At 44.5% G+C, this 27,738-nt stretch overlaps 1 protein-coding gene across 1 annotated transcript; it reads left to right on the top strand.

Annotated features, from left to right (window-relative positions):
• Window positions 1–223: 223 nt before the first annotated feature.
• Window positions 224–27,738, top strand: LOC124015986 (1-phosphatidylinositol 4,5-bisphosphate phosphodiesterase delta-3-A-like). The gene is made up of 15 exons (XM_046331497.1): window positions 224–1,045; window positions 10,216–10,383; window positions 18,798–19,026; window positions 20,105–20,234; window positions 21,116–21,341; window positions 21,653–21,854; window positions 21,987–22,131; window positions 22,610–22,762; window positions 23,302–23,442; window positions 23,558–23,711; window positions 23,928–24,044; window positions 24,530–24,708; window positions 24,943–25,078; window positions 25,527–25,676; window positions 25,768–27,738. Exons 1-15 carry the CDS (start codon window positions 949–951, stop codon window positions 25,914–25,916), a joined length of 2,376 nt encoding a protein of 791 aa, XP_046187453.1. The 5' UTR covers window positions 224–948; the 3' UTR covers window positions 25,917–27,738.

The raw sequence follows: 27,738 nt of genomic DNA, 5'->3' as shown, positions 1-27,738 counted from the left end.
AAAAGAAAGTAGGCATGTGTCTGTGTGACTGTGGGTACAATTAATGATTTGATTTGTGTCAGTGGGTATAGTTTTCAAGAGTTTCGGCGCCCTTGGCTGGACTCAGATTACTTACAGTTTTAAATCGCGCTGAGAGGGACTTCACATGGGTATTAATTACTGTAGAGCGCTCTCCTGGTGACGCAACTGAGAAACACAAAACTCATGACTTGCGGAAGAATTTTTAAAAACGGCACCTGCAATGGGAATTTGCGCTCCACCAATACACACCCCTGACTTTTTCATATCAGCCAAGAGAGCCACAGACAGGAAAGTACAACGAGGACGGCATTGGAACTTGCATCATGTTGAGCAGGAGCAAGAAACCTCCTACTGCCGTGCACCATGAACCCAAGGCAGTGGAATCCCAAACCAAGTCAAGGCAGTGGAATCCCAAACCAAGTCGCAGGACCCATTTAGGTAGCTGGGTAAGAATAGTGACTCTCATTGGTAAAAAAAAAAAAAAATACAAATAGACCCCACCTATGAAATAGATCAGTGAGATTGTTAAACTTTCTTTTGGCCATGACCACAATGCCCCTGATAGGCTGCAATGTTAAAAGAAAGGCTATAGCCAGGCAGACTATATGGAAGTGTAACTGTGGGTACAAGTGGTTTGTGTCAGTGGGTATAGTTTAAGAGTTTCTGCGCCCTTAGCTGGACTCAGATTACGCACTGCTATTAAATCATGCTGGGAGGGACTTCAAATGGAAAGGGAATGAATTAATGTAGCGCGCTATCCTGGTGACGCAACGGAGAAACACACAACTCAAGACTAGCGGAAGAGTTCAAAAACGGCACCTGCACTAGGAATTTGCGCTCCACCAATACATACTTCTGACTTTTTAATATCAGTCAAGAGAGCAACAGACAGGAAAGTACAACGAGGACGGCATTGGAACTTGCATCATGTTGGGAAGGAGCAAAAAACCTCATACTGCCGTGCAGCATGAACCCAAGGCAGTGGAATCCCAAACCAAGGCGCAGGACCCACTTAGGAAACTGGGTAAGAGAATAGTGACACTTAGGTTAAAAACGATTCTTCTTCTGTCAAAACTACTTTCATTTGTTTCCTTGAATCTTGTTTAATTTTGCTACAACAGATATGAGCACGTAGTTCAGCTTTGCCTTTAAAAAAAGTTATATTTTACAACTGTTGATTTGTTTGACTAGTTATTACTATTATTTCCTGTGTATGTGTGTGTTGTTCTGGTCCATAAGGGGAAATAAATCAGTGCAGGATAAGGCTAATGACAGTTAGGCTATTGCGTTCCACATCAATTGGCGTCGGTGCTTATTTTTCCAAGTTATCAGGAGGCAATGAATGTATAAATATGGAAATGAAGACGACTTCTCATTGACAACTTATAATGCAAGGACGATAAAGTGTGAACAATATGCCTTGGCGTTGGCAGTAATCAGTTCTGCTAAACGAAATAAACTATTGCTTGAAATCCACTCATGCAATGGTCTTTGTAAACACACACACACACACACACACACACACACACACACACACACACACACACACACACACACACACACACACACACACACACACACACACACACACACACACACACACACACACACACACACACACACACACACACACACACACACACACTGTGTGAAAAGAGAGCTCAACTCAAGTGGAGAGTGTGTGGGTGCTGACAAGTGGTCATGTGTTTGTGTGGTGTCCAACAGCTCACTGACCCACTTGTGATTCAGGCTCTCCACCCTACTCCCACAGATCCTCACGTACCAATGAACATCTCTGACCCTGTGCCTAGCTCTCCCACCACCCTCTCACCATGCCCCCCTTTATTGATCAAAACCCCCTTAGCTCACAGTCACACCTCAACTAAAATAGAGAACTGCTGAGGATGGACAGAGCACCTGTCAAAGTCCATGTAAAGCCTGGATATCTGTCAATCTAGACGACAGAACCATGTCATACTATGTATGTGTGTATTTACATGTAACACGCAAGCTCCGTCTTCTTGTTTTGTGTATATACTGGCCATATATGAGGTCATATATGTGGTTATAGAAAATCTTGTCCAAACGGATGTAGCTAGATATTTAATTTAGCCAGTGTGCTAAAGTAGGAGGAATTTTCTGATTTCAAGAATAATGTTATGGATTTCTTTGCCACGAGCACAGACAGATCAATATATATTTCTTGTTCCATGGATCTGGTTCGTTAGTCCCAAACAAACACAAGCTGGGCATGAGAGGGATGTAAATCTGTGAACGTTTTGAAATTGTGTTGATTACTGATTCCCAAAACATTGAAATAAGATTGCATGTGCTTGCTAACCAAAACATGTGATAAAAAGTAGCCTTTCGCCTCTTACAGCGCCAACAAGGGAAAGACATTTCAGCATCCATTTTGTGAAGTTTTTCTGGAGCTTGCGTCTGAGGTTGTAGGAACATTGTGTGTGCTTTCAAACAGATATAGCACCATCCTTCTCTGCTTATTTCAACCTGTAAATCTTGTTCCTATTTCAATCTAGTAACATCTGTGCCTACGAGCATATGATCTAACAACAGTGTATGAACCTTAGAAATATACTTGACAGTTTGTTGTCAATGCCATTCATGAAGACATCAAATTGAGACGGGTTCCACACGATAACCCTGTTTCAATTTAAACACACGCTACCGTTCAAAAGTTTGAGGGTCACTTAGAAAATGTCCTTGTTTTTGAAAGAAAAGCACTTTTAAAATAACATCAAATTGATCAAAAATACAGTGTAGACATTGTTAATGTTGTAAATGACTATTGTAGCTGAAAACAGCTGATATTTTATGGAATATCTACATAGGCGTACAGAGGCCCATTATCAGCAACCATCACTCCTGTGTTCCAATGGCACATTGTATTAGCTAATCCAAGTTTATTATTTTAAAATTCTGATTGATCATTAGAAAACCCTTTTGCAATTATGTTAGCACAGCTGAAAACTGTTTTCCTGATTAAAGAACCAATAAAACAGGCCTTCTTTAGACTAGTTGAGTATCTGGAACATCAGCATTTGTGGGTTGGTTTACAGGCTCAAAATGTCCAGAAACAAATAACTTTCTTCTGAAACTCGTCAGTCTATTCTTGTTCTGAGAAATGAAGGCTATTCCATGCGAGAAATTGCCAAGAAACTGAAGATCTCGTACAATGCTGTGTACTACTCCCTTCACAGAACAACGCAAACTGGCTCTAACCAGAATATAAAGAGGAGTGGGAGGCCCCGGTGCACAACTGAGCAAGAGGACAAGTACATTAGAGTGCCTAGTTTGAGAAACAGACGCCTCACAAGTCCTCAACTGGCAGCTTCATTAAATAGTACGCAAAAAACACCAGTCTCAACGTCAACAGTGAAGAGGCGACTCCGGGATGCTGGCCTTCTAGGCAGAGTTCCTCTGTCCAGTATCTGTGTTATTTTGCCCATCTTAATCTTTTATTTTTATTAGCCAGTCTGAGATATGGCTTTATCTTTGCAACTCTGCATAGAAGGCCAGCATAATGCTGATAATGGGCCTCTGTACGCCTATGTAGATATTCCATTAAAAATCTGCCATTTCCAGCTACAATAGTCATTTACAACATTAACAATGTCTACACTGTATTTCTGATTAATTTGATGTTATTTTAATGGACAGAAAACAAGTACATTTCTAAGTGACTCCAAACATTTGAACGATAGTGTATGTCAGACTTGGTTCTATGACCTCTTCTTGTTTTGAAAGGCTCTGAGATTAGCACTCTGACCTGTGCTATCACCTAATGTGACTGCACTAACCTGAAACACTTTTTAATTTGCTATTTTGCATCCTGGTGGGAATTTACCTTTGCCATTGAATATTTGTGGGATGCCTAATCCTAACAGTAACTCCATAAATTCTCCATGAATGAGGTCCTGATACTTATGACAGACCAAACTAACAGTATCAGATGGTTGTGTCTGTAACTGGCTGGAATGCAGGAGGTCAGGCTGCTGGCCTTGCAGCTCTAGGACTTCACGACCTCTCACCAGCTGTTTTGGCAAATCAAATCGTGGAGAATCTAAGTCACACCAAAGGAGAACTTGCATTTAAAAACAATACGCTTTTTATTACAATGTCTCTGACATTATGGATATTTCCCCATTATACTCTATAGGGAAACGGAACTACCCTGAGTTATGCACCATGTATTAACTTCACCCTCTTTTGCCAGCATGTGAAATAGCATTCAGTAGTAGTATGGAATCTTTAGGGGAGGGTGATTTGTTTAGGGTATGTGTGAAGACACGTTTTTCAAAAGGCGGAGAAGAAGAGTATGTTGACAAAGTAATGTTTCCATAGACCTAGTTCCCAGTGGCCGTGCGTTTTTTCAAATGTTAGGGGTCAAAGGTTTTTTCCAAATGTCATGAACCCAGCAGATGCATACTAATCTGGCTGCAGAGAGACTGCAATATCAGCAACACATGTATTAACACACATCGATTCCTGTGTTTTGCCAAGTGTTGCAGTTTGGTATATTTTAGTTAGTACATAGCCTATATCTTTGTCTTTTTATTGTTGGACATAAAATACTGTAAAAAGACCGGCGAATCAGCTCCAAGTGATCTTGATTTTGGAAATCTGTTCCAAAGTATTTTCACGTATAATATTGAGATACTGTATAAGTGATTGTATACAAATGTAAACAAGGTTTAAAGTGATTATGTTTTAGTAATATGTTTGGGCTTCTTGTGGTCAATTTGCAGTCCAATGTGCAGTAAATGATTTGTTATTATGTTCCAGCCCCCTGACCATCCGCTCAAGAAAAAATTGTCTCGCAGCTGAATCGAGCCGACGCTCCTTAGCCTATATGATCATATGAGGATTTAATGAGCTGTTTGGGTGACATCATATGACATGACCTGCTTTTTGACAAGCAATTTACTGCACCCGCAATAACACCTGGTAAATATGTGTATGCGACCAATAAAAATTGATTTGATAGGATCAATGCTGTCTTGCGTGGTCTGTGGCATTTTCCCTTAGTTCAGAGTTAAACGTAACTCACTTTATGTGGTATAACTATGAGGTAAAACGTCAATGTCAATTAAAGATCATTTTACAGCGGGGAAGTTACAATTTATGGTTGTGTATTGAGGATTTGATTTGTTGTAGTAGAATGAAAAGTTTCTTTCCAAAACACTATATCCACCAATTTTTTTACATTTTGTGTTTTTCCATCAGAAATGATTGCTTATAGGTACCTTCGTGTGTGTGTGTGTGCAAAACAGATCTTAGATTTTTAATTCATCAATTTTAGATGTGTATGAAAATGTTTGTTTTTTTGCCAAACACTATATTTGTTGTTAAGCTGGAATGGAATGTTCGTATATGTGATATATATATATATACAGTTCCTTCGGAAAGTATTCAGACCCCTTGACCTTTTCCACATTTTGTTATGTTACAGCCTTATTTATTTTTTTTGAAATTTTTGCAAATTCATTAAAAATAAAGAACAAGAATACCTTATTTACGTAAGTGTTCAGACCCTTTGAAATGAGACTCAAAATTGAGCTCAGGTGCATCCTATTTCTGTTGATCATCCTTAAGACGTTTCTACAACCTGATTGGGCGTCCACCTGTGGTAAATTCAATTGATTGGACATGATTTGGAAAGGCACACACCTGACTATATAAGGACCCACAGTTGACAGTGCATGTTAGAGCAAAAACCAAGCCATGAGGTTGAAGGAATTGTCCGTAGAGCTCCGAGACAGGATTGTGTTTGAGGCACAGTTCTGGGGAAGGGTACCAAAACATTTCTGCAGCATAGAAGGTCCTTGAGCACAGTTGCCTCCATCATTCTTAAATGGAAGAAGTTTGGAACCACCAAGACTCTTCCTAGAGCTGGCTGCCCAGCCAACTGAGCAATCGGGGGAGAAGGGCCATGGTCAGGGAGGTGACCAAAAACCCGATGGTCACTCTGACAGAGCTCTAGAGTTCCTCTGTGGAGATGGGAGAACCATCCAGAAGGACAACCAGATTTGCAGCACACGGAAGCCACTCCTCAGTTAAAGGCACATGACAACCCACTTGGAGTTTGCCAAAAGGCACCTAAAGACTCTCAGACCATGAGAAACAAGATTCTCTGGTCTGATGATACCAAGATTGAACTCTTTGGCCTGAATGCCAAGCGTCACGTCTGGAGGAAACCTGGCACCATCCCTATGGTGAAGCATGGTGGTGGCAGCATCATGCTGTGGGGATGTTTTTCAGCGGCAGGGACTGGGAGACCAGTCAGGATTGAGGCAAAGATGAACAGAGCAAAGTACAGAAAGATTATTGATGAAATCCTGCTCCAGACCGCTCAGGGCCTCAGACTGGGGCAAAGGTTCACCTTCCAACAGGACAACGACCCTAAGCGCACAGCCAAGACAATGCAGGAGAAGCTTCGGTACAAGTCTCTGAATGTCCTTGAGGGGCCCAGCCAGAGCCCGAACTTGAACCCAATCGATCATCTCTGGGGAAAGTTAAAAAATAGCTGTGCAGCAATGCTACCCATCCAACCTGACAGAGCTTGAGAGGATCTGCAGAGAATAATGGAAGAAACACCCCAAATACAGGTGTGCCAAGCTTGTAGTGTCTTGATGCTGTATTCACTGCCAAAGGTGCTTCAACAGAATAAAGGGTCTGAATACTTATGTAAATGTGATATTTCAGTTTTTTATTTTCAAAACGTTTATTTAGAATAAGGCTGTAATGTAACAAAATGTGGAAAAAGTCAAGGGGTCTGAATACATTCCAAATGCTCTATATTTCAAACAAATACATGTCTGTCATTGAACAATCCCATGCCATGATTAGATAGTGGAAAAAAACATTTAATTTCTTTAAACATCAAAAGCGAATTTGTCAACATTTCTGAAAATGGATATATGGCGGTTTATTGGTGTGATCTGAGAAAATCTGTGGCTTAATGTCAACCGTCTCTGTCTAGCAGCTCCGTTCTTTGATGTGCCCTTCTCTCCTTATCAGGGTTCAACGTTTTCCTTGGCTTCTGTCCCGGTCTGTGTCTGAGAGCATTGATTTGATTTGAGTTCAACACTGCTGTTTCGACCTCATTTGGCTCATTTCTTACCTGGAATCAATACAACACGTCACCTAGGTTTACAGCAGGTCCCATGGGGTCCAGTACTTAGTTCCACAGACAGACATGGAGAACGAGAAAGATGATGTCTGAGACTGGGCTTGTGATTCTCCTGCATCAAATGTACTACATTTTGACTTATGTTTATCACAAATGAACGATCCCATGTTATAATTGGTTCTCTGTTTTTACCCAGAGACAACTGGCTGTGTCTCCGGGTATTGGGTCTAACAATGCCCATAAATCTCCCTATCTATTCTCTCTGTATCTTCGCCCTCGTACTTATTTCCGAGTCTCACTCCTCCATATCCCAACCTTTTTATTTTGTACTTCGTTCCTTCTGTTTCCCCCTTCACTCCTTCTGCTGTTGTAATGATATATTTCCTTCTTTCGCTCTCCCTCTGTTCAGAACCCCCATCTTGTTGTGTGTTTGGTATCACATGCCTTTTTCTTATCGTTGCTAGCCAGCCAGGTTGTTATGCTTGCCCAATTTGCTGTCCCAAAGTGCGTGTCAACAAAATTCTCCTCGGCGTGCCGTAGGAGCTGTGACGAACAGAGTACCCAGCTCATGGGCCTCCAAAGCCCCCTCTTTCTCCCTTCACACCCACACGTGCTTCATTACAGCAGTGTTACTGTATGGACAGGTCTCTCTTAGCATATAACATGTCTGTAATGCTGTTGTCAAGGTGAGGAGTGCTTGATACTAAAACTCTCGGCTCGGTTGGCAGTGGGGGTATCCAGCATCCCTGAACATTTGCATATGTACCCATGTGCCCAGATTTTTCATACGTATTCCTGGATGGGGAGGTATGGGGACGGGACAGAGAGAAAAAAACCATAGGGTTGAGGTCAGTGAGGTGACAACAGTAGGTCCAGGAATAATCATTTTACGGGCTCAAAAAGGGTTGGGGTTGGCGGTGTGAGGATGGGCAGAGCGAGAACACAGGTCAGTTAGGACAGCTTAGCATGGTCACTAACCCGCTGTTAATGGGGTCCTTGTGCTCAGTGCTCAGCCTGTGGGAATTCCTGGCATGTGGTAACAGCTTGGTGACGGACTGTGTCAAAAACACGGTTGTTGTGGTGGAGGCTTGGGGTTGGGGAGGAGGATGGTTCTCTTTGTGTTTGACCAACGGCTGGAGAGAGAGCGAGAGAGAGAGAGAGAGAGAGAGAGAGAGAGAGAGAGACATGGCTGGGCTCAGTTTGCTTCCCCTCTTGTCTACTTAGGGGGAGAGGAATAGGGGGAGGGGAGTGGGTGAGAGCACTGACCTGCTCATGGTGTACTGTCTCTCATAGCCCGCGTCTGCGACCCAAATGGCACCCTATTCCCTATAGTGCACTACTTTTGGTACTACTATGGGCCCTGGACAAAAGTAGTGCACTTTATCGTGGATAGAGGCCAGCTCTGGAAGCCTGTGAAGAGCTCAGTCAGAGACTGGCATGGCATTGGCAGTATAAAGAACTCTGAAAGGGATTTTAGCTGATTCAAGAGAAATAATAGATGAGGGCATCCATGGAAACAGTTTTTGAAATCAATCTTTGAGGGTATACTTGAGAGACTTAGAGAAGAGAGGGGGAAAGGGAGGGAGTTTGGGAGGACGGGAGAGTTTCTTTCAGAGCATTCCTTTTGAAATCCTCTTTTGTAGTTGAATACACAGTTGAACAGTATACGAGGTCCCATTCACCTACTGCAGAGAACCAAAGAGGCATCCAACTGTCCGACGGGAGAAACAGAGAAAATACAGTGGTAGTGTCTGAATGCAGTTCCAAGTACGCAATACCGTGTACACTTACAACGTGACGGTGCACGTCTTGTTACAGCTCTGCCTATATGTCCTCTCCATTTTCCATAGCTGTCTGTTTTACTCTGCTCTTAACATAGATGATAAAGCTGCTCAACGTTTCTGATGTTGGTGGTTGGTTTTTCTCTAAAAGGTCCCCTGTGACATGCACGTCAGGGATAGCAGGCTGTATCTGTGAATCGCATTAGTATTAAATAACCATTAGCAGAGAGAGGTTTCCCTGCCTAGATGAGCTGCTGCAACTCCAGACTGACTGACGAGCGAGTTATTTGTGACAATCTGTTTCTGCAGCTCTGTAAAAACCCTTATTTTCCTTGAAATCCCCCTTTCCAGTTCGCCGTTGGACTGTCTCTGGCCTGTGAGGGAGATTCATCTTTGGAATACTGGCATTTGTTCCAAATCCTAGCATTCTACTTCTTCCTTTTGTTGTGCAGAGTTCCAAAAGTCTGGCTTATACCGCATTCTGCAACGAACCATGGGAAATAAACAACGAGTTCTAACTCACAAAAGTTTGTCTCCTCTCAAGTCAGTAGATTCTTGTGGTGACTTCCTGCTTCAGTAGCCTGAATGTCAACCCTGTTTCAGTGTTGCTCCTTTCAGGGGTTTGTATAGAAAAAAAAAGTTTAGGCCCTAATTATGAGATCATGGCCTGTGTGTGTGTGTGTGTGTGTGTGTGTGTTAGGGCGGCGGTGCTTCCAAAGGAAGATGACTGCTCTATGTAGAAAGGTGAGTGAGTCATCCCTGGAACGCCCACTGGTGCCAAGCCCTAAAACACACAATACAACCACAATAGAGATCTTGAAATGGGTTGTTTGTGCTTGACTGGTTTGTTAGCGTACCTGTTAATTTCCCCCAATAATAGCTCATAAGCCTCCGTTTTCATCCTGACATGCTATTGAGTGTTTATGAGTCCCTATACAACGAAATAAGCGTCCCAGTCATCTTAGCATGACGAGGGAAGGCCAAGAAGGAACACGGCTCATAGAATTTGACTGACATTTACGACAGGAGAGCAGACAGACTGAACTCTCAATGAACTACCAGTGGAGCTTGGTGTGGATGGTCTAACATTGAATTCGACTAGAGTGAATGAAATAAGGACTTGGTGGGTGTGTTCAACAATGACACAGTGTCAGTGACATACTATATTACATCATACCCGGAAAATTCAGTGATACTGCACGTTACCTAAAAGTGTGTACCAGTGTATTTGACTGTGTGTTTTGTGTGTGTGTGTGTTTCCAGGGGTGCTGGATGATGAGGATGTCCGTGCGATGATGCACGGTTCCAACATGGTGAAGGTACGCTCCCAGAAGTGGCAGAAGAGCCGCAGTCTGCGTCTGCTGGAGGACGGGGTCACCGTGTGGTGTGAGTCCACCAAGAGCTCCCGCAAGGCCAAGGCACAACAGACCTGTGAGTATACAATGGGTGATGGAGGGGTGGAGGGAGGGGCCAGAGGAGGGGGGGGGTAGAGGAGAGGAAAGGGGAGGTATGGGGAAGGAGGGAAGAAAAGAGAGGGATGGAAGAGGAGAAAAGAATAGGTATTGGGGTGGGGGAGAGAAAAGGGAGGCGTGGGTGAGGAGAAAAGGAGGCATAAGGGAAGAGAAGGAGAAAGGATAAGGGTGTGGATTAAGGGAGGGTAGAGGGTAGGTGTAGATTGAGAAGAAGGCTAGGGAGTGAGCAGGAAAGAAGAGAGGAGTGGGTATGGGGGAGTGGTCACGAGAGGGGGATGTTTCATATTTTATATTTTCAGGATCTGAGGCTTTTGCAATAGTTGGAAAGGAAACTAAACCGATATCAGATTAGGAAAAGTAGCCTTGAATGAAGGGAAGGCTATATACAAGAACATAATCATGTATAAACAAACGAACAGGACTTCCACAACCACACTCCCTTGTTGTAGTCTATTCAACCCTCCTCTTAGACCTGATTCAGTAGACTCATTTAGCCTGCTCTTTGTCCTAAGCCGTTTAGGCTTTTCATGTTGGCCAACAATAATGCCTTCTTGTCTACATTTCCGTTTAATTCATTAAAGGGATATTATGCTGTGAGCCAGGACTTAAGTCAGATGCTATAACCTGTGTAATTGTATGATACAAGTAACTGTTGGAAACACTTGAGTAAATGAGGGATACAAGGTATATTGAAAGCAGTTAACATCCCATCATGCTTAGGGTCAAGTGTAAAATGCTCAGTATGCCATTATTTTGCCTACCATGTCCCCGTAGGATGACAATACCCCCATCTACAGGGAACGAGGTTTGATGAGCGTGCAAACGTTGTAAACCATATGCCATAGGCCGCTTCAGACACCACATCTCAACCCAATTGGACACTTACGGGAGATTCTGGAGCAGCGCCTGAGACAGAGTCCATCAACAAAACATCAACTGATGGAATTTCTCTTTGAAGAATTGTGTTGTTATCCCTCCAATAGAGTTCCAGACACTTGTAGAATCCATGCCAATGTGCATTGAAGCTGTTCTGGCTCGTGGTGGACCAACGCCCTATTAAGACATTTTATGTTGGTGTTTCCTTTATTTTTGGCAGTGTCACCTGTAGTAATGCATCCATATAGTACACACATAAACTCCAAACATGCTGAAGGTTCACATTGGCCACTGTTACAAAGAGGTATAAAAGCTGCATTAGAAACAGTGTACATGGACTTGTTATCCGTTAGCCTCAAGATATTGGCTTACCTCAGCTAGCTAATCTTTTGCAGGCAATGGGCCAATCAGAAAGGGAAGCAGGCACTTTATATTAGCACTCTAATGATTACAATCCCCTTAAAGAAAAAGAGAGAAAATGTTGACAGTAATCCGAGATGTTTTGGCCTATTAAACTGTGGGAAAGCTATTTCTAATCATGAACTTTTGACCGCTTCCCCTTTCTCTCTCTCACACACACACACACACACACACACACACACACACACACACACACACACACACACACACACACACACACACACACACACACACACACACACACACACACACACACACACACACACACACACACACACACACACACACACACACACACACACACACACACACACACACACACACACACACACACACACGCGCACACACACACAAACAAACAAACACAGTTTTGTATTGCTATCCTTCTGGAGACCAAATAATTGATTTCCTTCCAAAATCCTATTTTCCCTAAACCCTAAATCTAACCTTAACCTAACCATACCCCTAACCTTAACCTTATGCTAAACCCTAAACCTAACCGTTAAACCCCTAACCTGATTCTAACCCTAATTGTAAACCTAACCCCTAAGCCAAAAATAGCATTTTTTTCCCTAATGGGGACCTGCAAAATGTCAAATTGTAAACCTAACCCCTAAGCCGAAAATAGCATTTTTCTTTCTAATGGGGACCTGCAAAATGTCCAATGTTCCTTGATTTACTATTCTTGTGAAGACTTCTGGTACCCACAATGATAGTTAAACAAATAAATACACACATTTGTTTTACTATCCTTGTGGGGAACAAACAATTTATTCCCTTTCAAAGTCCTATTTTCCTGGACCCCTAACTCCTAAACCTAACCCATAACCCTAATTCTAACCCTAATTTTAACCCTTAACCTAACCCCTAAGCCTAAAATAGCCTTTGACCTAGTGGGGACCGGAAAAATGTCCCCAATTGCGCTAACTTCCTTGTTTTGATATCCTTGTGAGTTATGGTCCCCACAAGGATAGTAAAAGCCAAAAACACACGTACAAAGTTCAATGGTTTAAATAGGGGGATAGGTGGGCAGCTGGTGAAGCACTTAGAGTCCTCAGGCTTCCTAAACCAACAGTAAATCCCAGTATAGTTTAATAGGTCTACACCTACAGGGTTTGCCTCTCTTGAAGTATCTCTCCGGTAAATGAGAGGCCATGGCTCTGGCTCCTCCATGTTCCATAGGACAAATATAGGGCTCCTTGGCCCTGACCATAGGGATCTGATGGCACAGGCTAATTATTGTTGTTGGCGTGTGTGTGTGTGTGTGTGTGTGTGTGTGTGTGTGTGTGTGTGTGTGTGTGTGTGTGTGTGTGTGTGTGTGTGTGTGTGTGTGTGTGTGTGTGTGTGTGTGTGTGTGTGTGTGTGTGTGTGTGTGTGTGTGTGTGTGTGTGTGTGTGTGTGTGTGTGTGCACGCTGGTGTCAGATTATAGACCTACCAAATGGGTAAACCTCTTTATGACTGCCAATTGCAGGGTTTGGCCGTGACGTAATAACCACTACTATCTTTGAGATTGTCATATAAAGAGTTTAAACATGTTTTTTTTTTTTTCATTTTCGAGTCGCACTGTACAAACATATTGTACTAGTGACCTAGATAACACACATGCAAACACACCCACCTACACACAGAGTGGAAACATCACAGACAAGTTTATGTCCACTCAATTCCAAAAGTCCAGTTAACGAGTACAATGTTTAAGAGGTGTTTTGTGGCGGGTTATGAATGTCAAGGTCAAGCGAGTACATTCATCACGTCGACTCAGACAGCATAGACTCAGACAGCATAGACTCAGACAGCATAGACTCAGACAGCATACTCGGACTGCATAGACTCAGACAGCATAGACTCAGACAGCATAGACTCAGACAGCATAGACTCAGACAGCATAGACTCAGACAGCATAGACTCAGACAGCATAGACTCAGACAGCATACTCGGACTGCATAGACTCAGACAGCATAGACTCAGACAGCATAGACTCAGACAGCATAGACTCAGACAGCATAGACTCGGACTGCATAGACTCAGACAGCATAGACTCAGACAGCATAGACTCAGACAACACTTCCTTAATACCTTCCAACACCCACTAGTCTGAGTCTGATAGCACTTCTGGTAACCTAACACACCCTGGGCTGGGAGGCAAGCTGAGGGGAAACGGTTAAGAATGGGATAATGCTGATGGGAGGTTGTAATTGCATGACCTCCTTGTAACGCTCTCTTTCTCTCTACCTTCATCTCTCTCTTTCTTTTTTTATATCGCTCTTTTGCTCTCTCTTTCTCCTCTTTCTCTTTCACTTGTTGCACAATCCACCCCCACTATGTCACTTCAGCAAGGACTATTCCTCGGTCATGGAATTCAGATTAGGTCCCAGGACTCTCCTATCGCTGTCCCTCAGGGACCCAGGAAGCACCCGCTGCTGTGGGGAATGGATACAGCCAGAGGCATGTATTTAGAGAGTTGGGCCAATGCGGTTTCTGCTTTATGATGCATTTACATGACTCTTCAACATTCTATGTCAGTCATGTTAGCTCCCCATTAGTATTGCATGGTGAACATGTAACCAATAACTGAATGTCTGGAATTAGAGCAATATTCAACATGTTAAAAGTTGGCCCAACTCTCTAAATATACAATATATTCAGAAAGTATTCAGATCCCTTGACTTTTTCCACATTTTGCTACGTTACAGCAATGGATTTAAAAAGAAAATCTCAGCAATCTACACACAACACCCCATAATGACAAAGCGAAAACAGGTTTTGAGACATTTTCGCAAATGTGTTAAAAATGTCAAACGGAAATACCTTATTTACATAAGTATTCAGACCCTTTTCTATGAGACTCGAAATTGAGCTCAGGTGCATCCTGTTTCCACTGAGCATCCTTGAGATGTTTCTACAACTTGATTGGATTCCACCTGTGGTCAATTCAAATGATTGGAAATAAAGGAGAGCCGCACACTAAGGAGCTCAGATGCAAAAAATTGAATATCCAACGTTTCGACAGCCAATCTGTCTTCATCAGGGTGTAATCACAGACACTGCGGGGTGACTCGTTTATATCGTGTCAAAAGACACACAGGTGTCTGTAATCATGGCCAAGAGTGGCCTAATGTCATTGGTTACTTCTCAAATATTAAAATGGCATACAAAGAACAGCCTACAAAAAACAAATGGATAGCATATGATCATAAATTCATTTTAGACTACACAAACAATTACAATGGCAAAGTCACAATAATCACAAGAATGGCTTCAGATCAAAGTCTACGTGGAGACCGAAAGGTGCAAGGGTCTTTAAGTTAAAGATCTAGGCAGCCTCTCGTTTTAACAATAAATTATCAAGGTCACCCCCTTTCCTAGGGAGGGTGACATGTTCGATGCCAATGTAACGCAGAGACGAAATCGAGTGGCCTGCCTCCAAAAAGTGGGCCGCAACTGGGTACGTCAAGCTTTTACACCTAATGGTGCTACGATGCTCTGAGACGCGTACTTTTAATTTGCGCGTTGTTTTACCCACATGATTGGGGTCGATTTCCCTGTTTGTGGGTGTTTGAAGGATCTACATTTATAAGTGCCATTGCTTTGAGTAGCGGGTAGTTAGAACGCAAGAATGCGTCTTTGAATTTTCTCAATGGCAATATTAATCTGATCATTCTTGTAGCCCCTCTCCTTGAACTTTCTTTGGTCTCAGCCATATTTCTGTCGAAATCTGATAGTGTTTTTGCAAATTCTTTTGATTCGACAGAATTGGCTGTACGGCAAACTATTTTTCAAGGGAAGTGGGTGACAACTGTCAGACCTCAACAAACTGTTATGATCAGTAGGTTTCCTGTAAAACCTGCTCTTTACAGGAAACCTACTGATTGTGACTTTGCCAATGTAATTGTTTGTAAGCTTGTGTAGTCTAAAATGAATTTATGATCGTATGCTATCCATTTGTTATTTTGTATTTTCAAGTTTTCTACTCCGCTTGCCAGCACCTCGCCTAAATAGGTGAGCTTTTCTTTTTCTTCTAAATTCAATTGATTGGACATGATTTGGAAAGGCACACACCTGTCTATATAAGGTCCCACGGTTGACAGTGCATGTCGGTGCAAAAACCAAGCCATGAGGTCGAAGGAATTGTCCATACAGCTCTGAGACAGGATTGTGTCAAGGCACAGATCTGGGGAAGGGTACCAAAAATGGTCTGCAGCATTGAAGGTCCCCAAGAACACAGTGGGCTCCATCAATCTTAAACTGAAGAAGTTTGGAACCACCAAGACTCTTCATAGAGCTGGCCACCCGTCCAAACTGAGCAATCAGGGGAGAAGGGCCTTGATCGAGGAGGTGACCAAGAACCTGATGGTCACTCTGACAGAGCTCCAGAGTTCCTTTGTGGAGATGGGAGACACTTCCAGAAGGACATCCATCTCTGCAGGGCTCCAACAATCAGGCCTATAGTACCCAGACGGAAGCCACTCCTGTAAAAGGCACATGACAGCCCGCTTGGAGTTTGCCAAAGGGCACCTAAAGACTCTCAGACCATGAGAAACAAGATTCTCTGGTCTGATAAAACCAAGATTGAACTCTTTGGCCTGAATGCCATGTGCCACGTCTGGAGGAAACCTGGCACCATCCCTACGGTAAAGCATGGTGGTGGTAGCATCATGCTGTGGAGGTGTTTTTCAGTGGCAAGGACTGGGAGACTAGTCAGGATCGAGGCAAAGATGAACGGAGCAAAGTACAGAGAGATCCTTGATAAAAACCTGCTCCAGAGTATCACTGGAGGATGTGTTTAGGGTTAGGGGTTCTCTCTTTTCTGGAGAGACCTGAAAATAGCTGTGCAGCAATGCTCCCCATCCAACCTGACAGAGCTTGAGAGGATCTGCAGAGAAGAATGGGAGAAACACCCCAAATACAGGTGTGCCAAGCTTGCAGCATTTAATACCCAAGAAGACTCGAAGCTGTAATCACTGCCAATGGTGATTCAACAAAGTACTGAGTAAAGTGTCTGAATACTTATGTAAATGTGCTATTTTCAACATTTGTAAAGATTTATTAAAACCTTATTATTGTGTGTAGTATTTAATCAATGTTATAATAAGGCTGTAACCTAACAAAATTTGGAAAAAGTCAAGTGGTCTGAATACTTTCCAAATGCGCTGTATGTCTCTGGATAAAGCCTCACCCTACAGCAGGGTGAGAGGCCAGGTGGTTGGTGTGGGAGGTCAGGGGTTGTGATGTCGTCTTCCCCCAACCGGGCCACAGTTAGAGCAGAACAACGACAAAGGCAGGCTGACCACTTCAGCAGACAGCTACTGTTAACACAAAAGCGGCTGCGTCGAAGGACATATGCATGCTCATTAACACACACATGCATGCAGACACACACACACACATACACACACACACAAACACACACACAAACACACACACACACGCTGACTACAGGTGGTCTCAAGGGCCTTTGGGGTCTGGCACCTGCAGCTCAGCATGATCCCCTCTGTTCAGATGGGCTTTAGAGAATATGCACCGCACTTAACACTTTGGCTGTGCCAGTCTCCCCCCACACACACACACACACACACACACACACACACACACACACACACACACACACACACACACACACACACACACACACACACACACACACACACACACACACACACACACACACACACACACACACACACACACACACACACAGACACCACACTTCCCCCTACTCTCCGCATTGAAATGTCCCCCTTGTCATGGAGCGATGGGCAGGAATGTGTCAGCGATTTTGAGGAGGTGGAGAGGTGAGGGCTGTTCAGCAGAAAGAGGCCGTTGTCAGAAGAGACAGTTGTCTCGGGGCTGATCCCAGTGTAGAAAGGCACTGCTATATGTACTTAAACAACCAACTGACTGATTTGAAAGCTACTCCACAAACCCAACCACAATTCCAGCTATTCAATTAATGAAGGGATATGGGGTTTGTCTTTGTGGTGGAGCTAGTCTTATGTTGGATCCCTTCACCAGGCTCTATTCTGGATGTGTTGCGGGGAGGGTAATGGGAAGGTAGTAGGCTGGTGTTGTGTTGCTGGGCAGAGGGTCAGCCATCACGTGCAAAGCCCCCCCCCCGACAGGTTTTTACCACATGTTACTGTTATAAATAAGAGCTGAAATACATGCTAATCTCTCTAGAAGTCAACGAGAGCTGAAATACATGCTAATCTCTCTAGAAGTCAACGAGAGCTGAAATACATGCTAATCTCTCTAGAAGTCAACGAGAGCTGAAATACATGCTAATCTCTCTAGAAGTCAACGAGAGCTGAAATACATGCTAATCTCTCTAGAAGTCAACGAGAGCTGAAATACATGCTAATCTCTCTAGAAGTCAACGAGAGCTGAAATACATGCTAATCTCTCTAGAAGTCAACGAGAGCTGAAATACATGCTAATCTCTCTAGAAGTCAACGAGAGCTGAAATACATGCTAATCTCTCTAGAAGTCAACTCTCTAGAGCTGAAATACATGCTAATCTCTCTAGAAGTCAACGAGAGCTGAAATACATGCTAATCTCTCTAGAAGTCAACGAGAGCTGAAATACATGCTAATCTCTCTAGAAGTCAACGAGACGGTGTTCTTCTTTCTTCTCTTATCTCTTTACACACACACAAACACGTTATGGCATTGGGCCAAAGGTCCTGCCAACACTTCAGTGTCAGTTTGACGGCTGTGCCCTGAGTGTCGTGGCGTTGCTGGTTAAATTTGGACCTTGTCATAAAGACGAATGTAGGCCTGAGTCGTAAACATATTCTGCTGACGCAGGTCTGTGTCTGTACAAGTCGTATTATTTAAGAGCCAAATCAGGACCCCAGCACCGAGATGCCATGTCACACTGCTACGTGGGTGTTACCACACTCCCCCTAAAGTTCACGACCTTTCAGCCCCAGAACGAACCTCCCTTCAAGTTCCACTTGTTTTGGTGCCCCGTTTGTATTCGGCTTATTCCTACAACCAGATTGATGATACAATTACTCTCTCTGTTTCTCCCACCGTCTCCTCTCCCACCTTCCCTCCCCCACATCTCTCTGTGCCAGTCTCGGTCACAGAGGTGGAGTGTGTGCGTGAGGGCTGCCAATCTGAGGCCCTGCGGAGACTATCCGGGTCGGTACCAGAGAATCAGTGCTTCACGGTGGTGTTCAGAGGAGCCAGGAAGAGTTTGGACCTCCTCTGCCCCTGTGAGGAGGAGGCGAGGCACTGGGTCCGAGGGATACGCACGCTGAAGGAGCGTGTGGCCAACATGACCCAGAAGGAGAAACTGGACCAATATCCTTTACCCCTCCCCCCCCGTGGGCCTTTGTTGCGCTGTGCCAGGCTGCCAGCCTTCGGCCCAAAGTAAATATAGAGCAGGCTGGGCAGTCAGGATCGCTATGGTGACTGACTCTGAACATAACACTGTCACATGCACCATCCCACATCCACAGCATACCTAAGATGTGCAGCAATGGCCCAGCAAAAAACAGCGTCTAAATATAGTCTGACTCTCCTGTCAAACATGATCCCTGGTATAGCCGCTGGGTCGTTTGCGACACAGGTGCACGACAGACACACTTGTGTTAAACGCAAAGCCAGATCTTGTCCAGGCTAGTGCCGTGGCTTGTAATTGGGTAAGATTTGAGGTGCGGTTTTACACTGGCATGTCCCAGCAGTGTTTGCAGTAGATTGATCAAGACCATCCTTGCAACAGCTCTTATTGTTGTGTGTGTGTGTCCTGGAAGAGGGAGGTGTCATATAGTCTCCTCTCTCTACGTCAGCCCTGTGTTCTATTCCATTAGAGGCCTTGGAGGAGGCTTTAAGTGTTTTGAATTCAGATGGATGTTGACACAACAGGACATGTGTATCTACAGCCAACACACATCTGAATCATAGGCTGGGGTGTATATTCCATTTCAATTCCTGGTAGTTGAATGAGACACTTATCCTCCTCTGAACGGTTGGTTACACAATTGATTCCTGGTGGTCCTTCTATAGCTCAGTTGGTAGAGCATGGCGCTTGTAACGCCAGGGTAGTGGGTTCGATTCCCGGGACCACCCATACGTAGAATGTATGCACACATGACTGTAAGTCGCTTTGGATAAAAGCGTCTGCTAAATGGCATATATTATATATTATATTCCTGGATTGCTGTGAATTAAGAAATGATGCACTTGACCCTTACCCATAGTTGGATGTGGGCTGTAATGTGCTTACATACCGTATGCATGTGCATCAGCCCTGCCTGTATGTATCGATGTGTTTTGTGTCTATACATACTGTATATACCATAGATTGTACTTTTAAGTATGTGTTTAGGGTTAGAGGTTCGGAATGCTCCCCTGGTTGCTCTCCTTAACCCCCCCACACCTGGATCCGTGGCTACCTGAGACGGGCTGATGAGAACGACGATGGGAAGATGAGTTACGACGAGGTCAAACGCTTGCTGCAGATGATCAACATAGACCTGAATGAACAGTACGCGCGCTCGCTATTCAAGGTGAGCACACACTGTATGTGTGTGTGTGTGTGCAGCATTCAGTATGCTTGTACGTTAATGTGTACAGACCTTGACTGCATGGGTGTGCGTATGTGCCTGAGCGAGATGTTGTTGTTGTTGGTTGAAGGCCATTGTTTACTCAGTATGCTGTGGAGTAGATTGGGGCTGCGTTTCGCTCTCACCCTGGAGTCTGTGTTCAATTACCAACCCAGTGGCAAGCCAACTAGCAGGTCCCTCGCTCTCTTTCTCACACTCACTCACTCATTCTCTCTCTCTCCTGCCCTCTTCTCTCTGCTGCTGTCTTTCTTTCTCCCCAGACGGTCTCGTCCTTCCCCCTGTCCTCCCCCTCTCTATCAGGCAGCCAGTCATTTCTCCATCGTTGAGGATTACTGCTAGCTACGTCTCTCAGCTCCCCTCTCCCTTAATGTCCAGTTGTTTTCCTGCTCCTCCCTTCACCACGTGATTCCTTCTCCAACCCTGCCCATCCATCTCCTCAGAGACTGAATATCAAACCAACTGCAGTGCAGTAATGTGTGGAGTGTATGTTTGTCGATAGGGTATGAATTATGGGAGTGGACGGGGTTGCTGGCCACTCCCATAGCAAATCTGTGCGCGCCCATAGATTTGATAATATGAACATGGCTCACCTATGAGAATTGAAGATGTTAACTTTGATCCAGCCCTCTGTTTTTAGGGAAGCACTTTGAAAATGTGTGGAGGGGTTGTGTATGTGTGTTTTTTTAATCAGAACAACCCTAACGAAGGTCTCTCTGTCTGTCCGTTCGCCCATCTGTCTCTTTTGTCCCTCCCTCTCCTCTGTCGGTCTGTCCCTCCTCCTCCTCTATCTATCCTTCTGTCCCTCTCCTCCGTCCCTCTCTCAGAAAGCTGACCGGTCGTGCGACGGCCGTCTGGACCACGTAGAGATCGAGGAGTTCTGCAGGGAGCTGATGAGGCGGCCGGAGCTGGACGCGGTGTTCAGACACTACTCTGGTAACGGCTGTGTTCTGTCCACCGCTGAGCTGAGAGACTTCCTGGGAGACCAGGGGGAGGACGCGTCACTGATCCACGCTCAGAGCCTCATCCGCACCTACGAGCTCAACGACTGGGGTAGGCCCGAAGAAACACTTGAACAAAATTTTAGCCTTGGATTTTTATGACCTTACGTTTGACATTTTAGTCACTTACAGTAGTGAGTGCATACAAATTCATACATTTTTTCATACTGCATTCCTTACATTCACTGTGCTTATATTTATCTGAATGTTTTATGTTTCTATATTTGACATATTTAATTGCCGCAAATTCAGGGCCCGTTCCTCCCTTGACTTTATTTTCGCACAATCGTACGGGCATGTCGATGCCTGTCTATTCCTGTTCATAAAAGGTTGGATGGTTTGATGTGCCCTTCCTCCCTGCAGCCCAGAACAACCAGTTCATGACCCAGAATGGTTTCACCATGTACATGCTGTCCCAGGAGAACGATGTGTTTAACCCCGACCACGCCAGGGTGCACCAGGACATGACCAGACCTCTGGCCCACTACTTCATCTCATCCTCACACAACACCTACCTCACCAAGGACCAGGTCACCAGCGCCAGCAGCGCCGAGCCATACATCAGGTAATAAAATACGCACGTGCGCACACACAAACACACACATGCGCATTAGACGCACACACACAAACACACACGTGTACATATGCATGCACACAGGCATACACACACACTAAGAACATGTACTGTGTGAACCAGAGCTCTGAACCAGGGCTGTCGTTGTGTGGAGCTGGATTGTTGGGACGGGGACAAAGGAGAGCCTGTCATCTACCATGGACACACCCTTACTTCTAAGGTGCCCTTCAAAGAGGTAATCGAGACCATCGCCCAGTATGCCTTCAAGGTGAGTAACATTTCCTTTGAAATTACAACAAAGAAAATAACCCCCCAAAAAGTGAGCACACCTGACCTGTGAGACCCTCTTAGTGGGTTGTGGGGATGATGGACACATGGTTGTGTGATTTATAGGGAGGCCAAATGTTTCACCTTAACCATCATTCCCTATATGTCTTCCATATGTGACTGTTTATGGAAAGCAAAGTATTCCTCATCAAAACAAAATAGATTTAACAAGTAAATAGCAGCAGGCCAGTGGGAAGAAAACAAATCTAGACAGTTGACTTTCTGCCTTTGCCAACGTTCAGTTCAAGCTACAGTCATAGTCTTGGCTCCGAGTATAATAAGACTAGACTGTTGTCCAACAGCTTCTTGGCCTCAGTGTAGTTCAGAATAAACCCTGGCTTATTACCTAATGAGCTTATGGTTTCTCTTACATTTTAATGAGTGGCCTCTTATGAACCAACCCTTGTGTTTTCCCATAGGCCTCCCCGTACCCCCTGATCCTGTCCCTTGAGAACCACTGTACGGTGGAGCAGCAGACAGTCATGGCCAGACACCTGCGCACCATTCTGGGCAAGAGGCTGCTCACCAAGCCCCTCAACGACCAGACTCTGAAGGACCTGCCCTCTCCTGAGGTACGACACACACCCCTGTCCCGAGCTCTCTACTCACCCCCTGTCCCCAGCTCTCTAGGACACACACCCCTGTCCCCAGCTCTCTACTCACCCCCTGTCCCCAGCTCCCTACTCACCCCCTGTCCCCAGCTCTCTACTCGCCCCCTGTCCCCAGCTCTCTACTGACCCCGGTCCCCAGCTCTCTAGGACACACACCCCTGTCCCCAGCTCTCTACTCACCCCCTGTCCCCAGCTCTCTACTCACCCCCTGTCCCCAGCTCTCTAGGACACACACCTCTGTCCCCAGCTCTCTACTCACCCCTGTCCCCAGCTCTCTACTCACCCCTGTCCCCAGCTCTCTACTCACCCCTGTCCCCAGCTCTCTACTCACCCCCTGTCCCCAGCTCTCTAGGACACACACCCCTGTCCCCAGCTCTCTACTCACCCCTGTTGTCCTTTTCTACTCTCTCTCCCACCCCGCGCATGTTTATGGAACGATTGTGGAATACTAACAGGAATATTAACATATGTTTTGAAGCATCTTTGTCTTGTCTCTGCAGGAGCTTAGGGGTCGAATCCTGGTGAAGGGGAAGAAGGATGTTCATCACCTGAACCAGCTGGGGAAGACCAGCAGCTTTGATACCAGCTCGGACGACGAGGCATCAAGCAACAACAAAAAGGACAAAAAGGACCCTGCCAAGGTGCTACATCTTTATCTTCCATGTGACTGAGACGGCACTGTAAGTCTACAGAAATTGATCAGGAACACACTGTATATCAAGCATTTCTCTTGTGCATTCTGTGTTGCTGGCTCAGGCGGTCTCATCTAAGCTGAGCCCAGAGCTGTCTGAACTGGTGGTGTACTGTCGAAGTGTCCCCTTCCGCGGGTTCCAACACTCTGCCCAGAAACCACCCGATGAGATGTCATCCTTCAATGAGAATGACGCCCTCAAACACATCAAGGACACAGGCAAGGGGCTTAGGAAGACATAACTCGAACCGAACAGTTTTCTGTGAATCAGTTCCTGTTGAGATCCTACAATGACTCTGTAGAGAGAGTCCTTGTATACACACACGGGTGCATTTGTGCATCACGTTGTCGTGCATATTTGTGTGTGTCTGTCTTTTTATTTGCGCTAGAGGTATTGTAATGGGTCTCTTACCCTGTCCTCTCATCACCTTCCAGGAAATCTGTTTGTCAGACATAACAGCAGGCAGCTGAGCCGGATCTACCCCTCCGGGCAGCGCCTCCAATCCTCCAACTACGACCCCCAGGATATGTGGAACGGCGGCTGCTCGATGGGTCAGCACTCTGGGTTGGAGGGTGGTTAGAGGGGGGTTAGAGGTGTGGGGGGGGGGGGGGGTGGAGGAGGGATATGGTGGCTCATATGGTGGCTCATTTATTGAACATTATCTAGCCTGGAAGTCCCTGGGGATAGAACGTTATTTTACGTTGGGCCTCCTCTGAGAGCATTGCAAATGTTTGGTATGAGCCTCCTATTCCTCACTCCACTTGTCATAATAACTAACCTCACACTCTGCTGCCTGGTAAAGTGGGTTCTGTTGTTCCAATGTTGCGGTTGCTGTCTCTTTTCACACCCCTGTCTGTCCTCTCTCTCTCTCTCTCTCTCTCTCTCTCTCTCTCTCTCTCTCTCTCTCTCTCTCTCTCTCTCTCTCTCTCTCTCTCTCTCTCTCTCTCTCTCTCTCTCTCTCACTCTCTCTCACGCTCTCTCACTCTCTCCCTCTCTCTCTCTCCCTATCTCTCTCTCTCCCTCTCTCTCTCTGCAGTGGCTCTGAATTTCCAGACTCCAGGGGAGCAGATGGATCTGAACCAGGGCCGTTTCCTGCCTAACAGCCGCTGCGGATACATCCTCAAGCCCAGCTTCCTGTGCAGCCCCAGCTCCAACTTCAACCCAGAGATCACAGGAGGCGGGCCAGGACACATCCCCACACAGCTCACCATACGGGTGAGAAACCTTCTGGGAGTCAGATTCTGTTGTGGTGGTTTATATGTGGTAACTGCCTTGTTGGAATAGTAGTGCATATTTTAGTTAGCAGTGGTATGGAAACAGACCAAGGTAGTAAACTAGTTCACCTTATTAGTCATTTTGTAAAATCATGTAAAATCATTTGAATAATTGTCATATTAGAATTTTATATAACAAAGGCACAAAAGGTAACTGGTGTGATTTTGTGTTCAGATAATATCAGCACAGCAGCTCCCTAAGATCAACACAGACAAGCCCAACTCCATTGTGGACCCACAGGTGTTGGTGGAAATTCACGGGGTGGCCATTGATAAATCCCGAGAAAAAACACACCGAATCGACAACAATGGTAACCTTCCACTCATCTATTGCACATCTATTATACTCCCATTCAAGAAATGGATCACGAGGGTTGTATACACCCTTGAGTTCACATATGAACCATATTAGAAATATAATTAGAAGAACATAATAGTACTAGGAACATTTGACGTTTTACCATGAATCAGCATAATTATTCCAGGGCGCCTGTGTGACTCCCACCACACACGGCACTATTCCACACAGACGGTTGATCGGGAACATTATTCCGCACTCCTATGTTTATCTTTACCATAAAGATAATAAAACATGACAGATACCCCGGCTACTCCATCATCTTTGCTCAGTGCAGGTATTCTGAGTACCAGAAAATTATACTTCTCGTGTAGAGGCCATTATCCTGGTCTGTGGAGTACTTTCAGGCTGTGAATTGTGGTGGATGGCAGTGTCTGACAGCTCTCCTATGCCCCCTGCAGGTTTTAACCCACGCTGGGACAGCACTTTGAGCTTCCAGCTGCAGGTCCCTGAGCTGGCCCTGGTACGCTTTGTAGTGGAAGACCATGACCACAAAGCCAAGAACGACTTTGTGGGCCAGTACACCTTGCCCTTCACCAGCCTCCGTACAGGTACTAGGTTACTGTCTCTGTATTGTAGACGTGTTTGTTTAGCTATTGTGTCTGTGAGGTGACACTGACCCCAGTGAGTCTATTTTTCTAGGTTACCGCCATGTCCACTTGCTGAAGGCAGATGGCTCCAGCCTCTCTCCTTCGACCCTTTTCATCCATGTCAAGGTGTCCCGTAAGGGGGTCCCCATCAAGACTGTGTCTGAGCGCATGCTCTTGGCTAAGAGCGAGGGCAAAGCATGACCCCTATCTACCTGAGCCAGTGCCACACTTTTCTAATAAGCCCCATGCTTATCTCATCTTGGGGGGGGGGGTGTCTCCCTAATTGAGGTGAAAAGGACAAGCTGCTGCCTGCCTATGGCCTAGTACTCATCTCATACACCCAATTTAGAATTGTCAGGACATATAAGGCTCCCTGGCTACAGAGAGGAAGACATCAGTCCTCCTCAGTCAAACCTGGATGGGAGTCTTGCCTGTTGACGAATAGTGTTGGCTGGGAGAGAAACTCTCTGGCATGTTGCTGTTGTGAGTATTCTGTACTCTGTAAACAATGCATTCAGTGTTTCCATAGAGACATGACTTTGACTCTGGACCTGTTTTACACCAGAACTCTACCTGGCAGCCGTCTGCCTACTATGAAGTCAATATATGGGTTTTTTCTCACTCAAAGCCAGGTTTGTGTCCTGGAGTCCCTGGAACAGATCATGAAGACTTTTCTCAACATTTTTTTTACATATTTAAAGTTAAGAAATATGTAACTTTTTTGCTACTTTTAGCTGATGTGTGGTGAGCGTTCTGGCACAAAAATGGTCACCGTGCATCACCCAAGTGGATGCCGTGCATTGATGGTGGATCAGGTGAGTTTCCCCCTACTCTGAAAAGCACTATATAAATCCAATCAATTATTATAACTTTTTTACTATTACAGAAAATTATAGAAGCGTTTTATCAGGGCAAGACTTGTAGTTGAGCTCCTTTTCCCAGGACAACGATAGTGTTATATGACTAAATTTAATCGGTAAATGAAGTCTAGTTGTTGTGGTATTGGTCTGTCACGCCTGGCATGACACAGTCCAAAATACTGAATTCATGCCTAATCTTAGTGACAGAATGAATACATTTCAACACTTAATGTTTTTGTAATGTGTTTGCAACAAATTATGTTTGTTGCAATTGATGAAACACACTTCTTTCAGCGTGCAATTTCTGATAGGAGTTTTTAGATTATATTTTACTTTGTTGTAAAATGTTATATTCTAATGTAGTTACAGTATTCTAATCTTAATTATCTCAGTAAAATGAATTTGCATACTGTATGTACTTTCTCTGACACTAACTTCCTTTAGCTAAATTAAAACAGCATCAAAGTCACAGAGTGTCAAACCAAGACAAATGCAATTGACCATGATTATGTTGCATACATAAAATTGAAGTATTAGCTTTCATGAATTTCCAAGGTCAGTTTTCATTAAGAAGCAGTAATCCACAATGCACTAGGATAATGTATGGTTACTAGACTTTGTTATTTCTATTCTTTCCTCTGGTCCTCTCAATTTAAATTCAAAGTCACTTTAATTTTGAAAAACGGCAAATGGTTTTGACAGTTTAAAAATACTGCATTTGCCTTATTTCAATGGAAAGAGCTGTTAGTATTCTTTCTTATAGTTGCTAAGACCTGTTTACCTTAATGTCTCTTCAATTTTGTACTTTGTTGTGACATATCTGTGGGCATCAGATTCATATGGGTCAGTCTTAAATCCAGCCACCAAATCAGAAAGGTCTCCCAGTCCATTTAACAACAAAAAGCACTTACATCCAAACATTGAAGATGGTGTATCTATATAGTACTATAGAAACAAATAATCCCCCTGAGCTTCAGGGGAAATATTATCATTTACATTAGTATAGTAAGTGACATTAGCACAGTATTTATTTGGCTGTTTGCTTCGTTCATCTCACAAACTGGTTTGTATTATACTGAATGAGAAGAGAGCAATATTATTTTAACACTAAGTGTGAAACCCTAGAGAAGCATGTTCAGTTTTTATAAAAACTATTTTAACCC

The sequence above is a fragment of the Oncorhynchus gorbuscha genome, linkage group LG26 (assembly GCF_021184085.1).
Source record: "Oncorhynchus gorbuscha isolate QuinsamMale2020 ecotype Even-year linkage group LG26, OgorEven_v1.0, whole genome shotgun sequence".
Taxonomy (NCBI): Eukaryota; Metazoa; Chordata; class Actinopteri; order Salmoniformes; family Salmonidae; genus Oncorhynchus; species Oncorhynchus gorbuscha.
This window is presented reverse-complemented; position numbering and strand designations above follow the sequence as displayed.

What these genes read in the sequence shown, in the direction of transcription:
- LOC124015986 (XM_046331497.1), top strand. Translation starts at nt 949, where the DNA reads ATGTTGGGAAGGAGCAAAAAACCTCATACTGCCGTGCAGCATGAACCC. An exon ending in CTACGAGCTCAACGACTGGG is followed by an intron (nt 21,342 to 21,652) that starts GTAGGCCCGAAG and finishes TCCTCCCTGCAG; the next exon opens with CCCAGAACAACCAGTTCATG. An exon ending in CCACACAGCTCACCATACGG is followed by an intron (nt 24,709 to 24,942) that starts GTGAGAAACCTT and finishes TTTTGTGTTCAG; the next exon opens with ATAATATCAGCACAGCAGCT.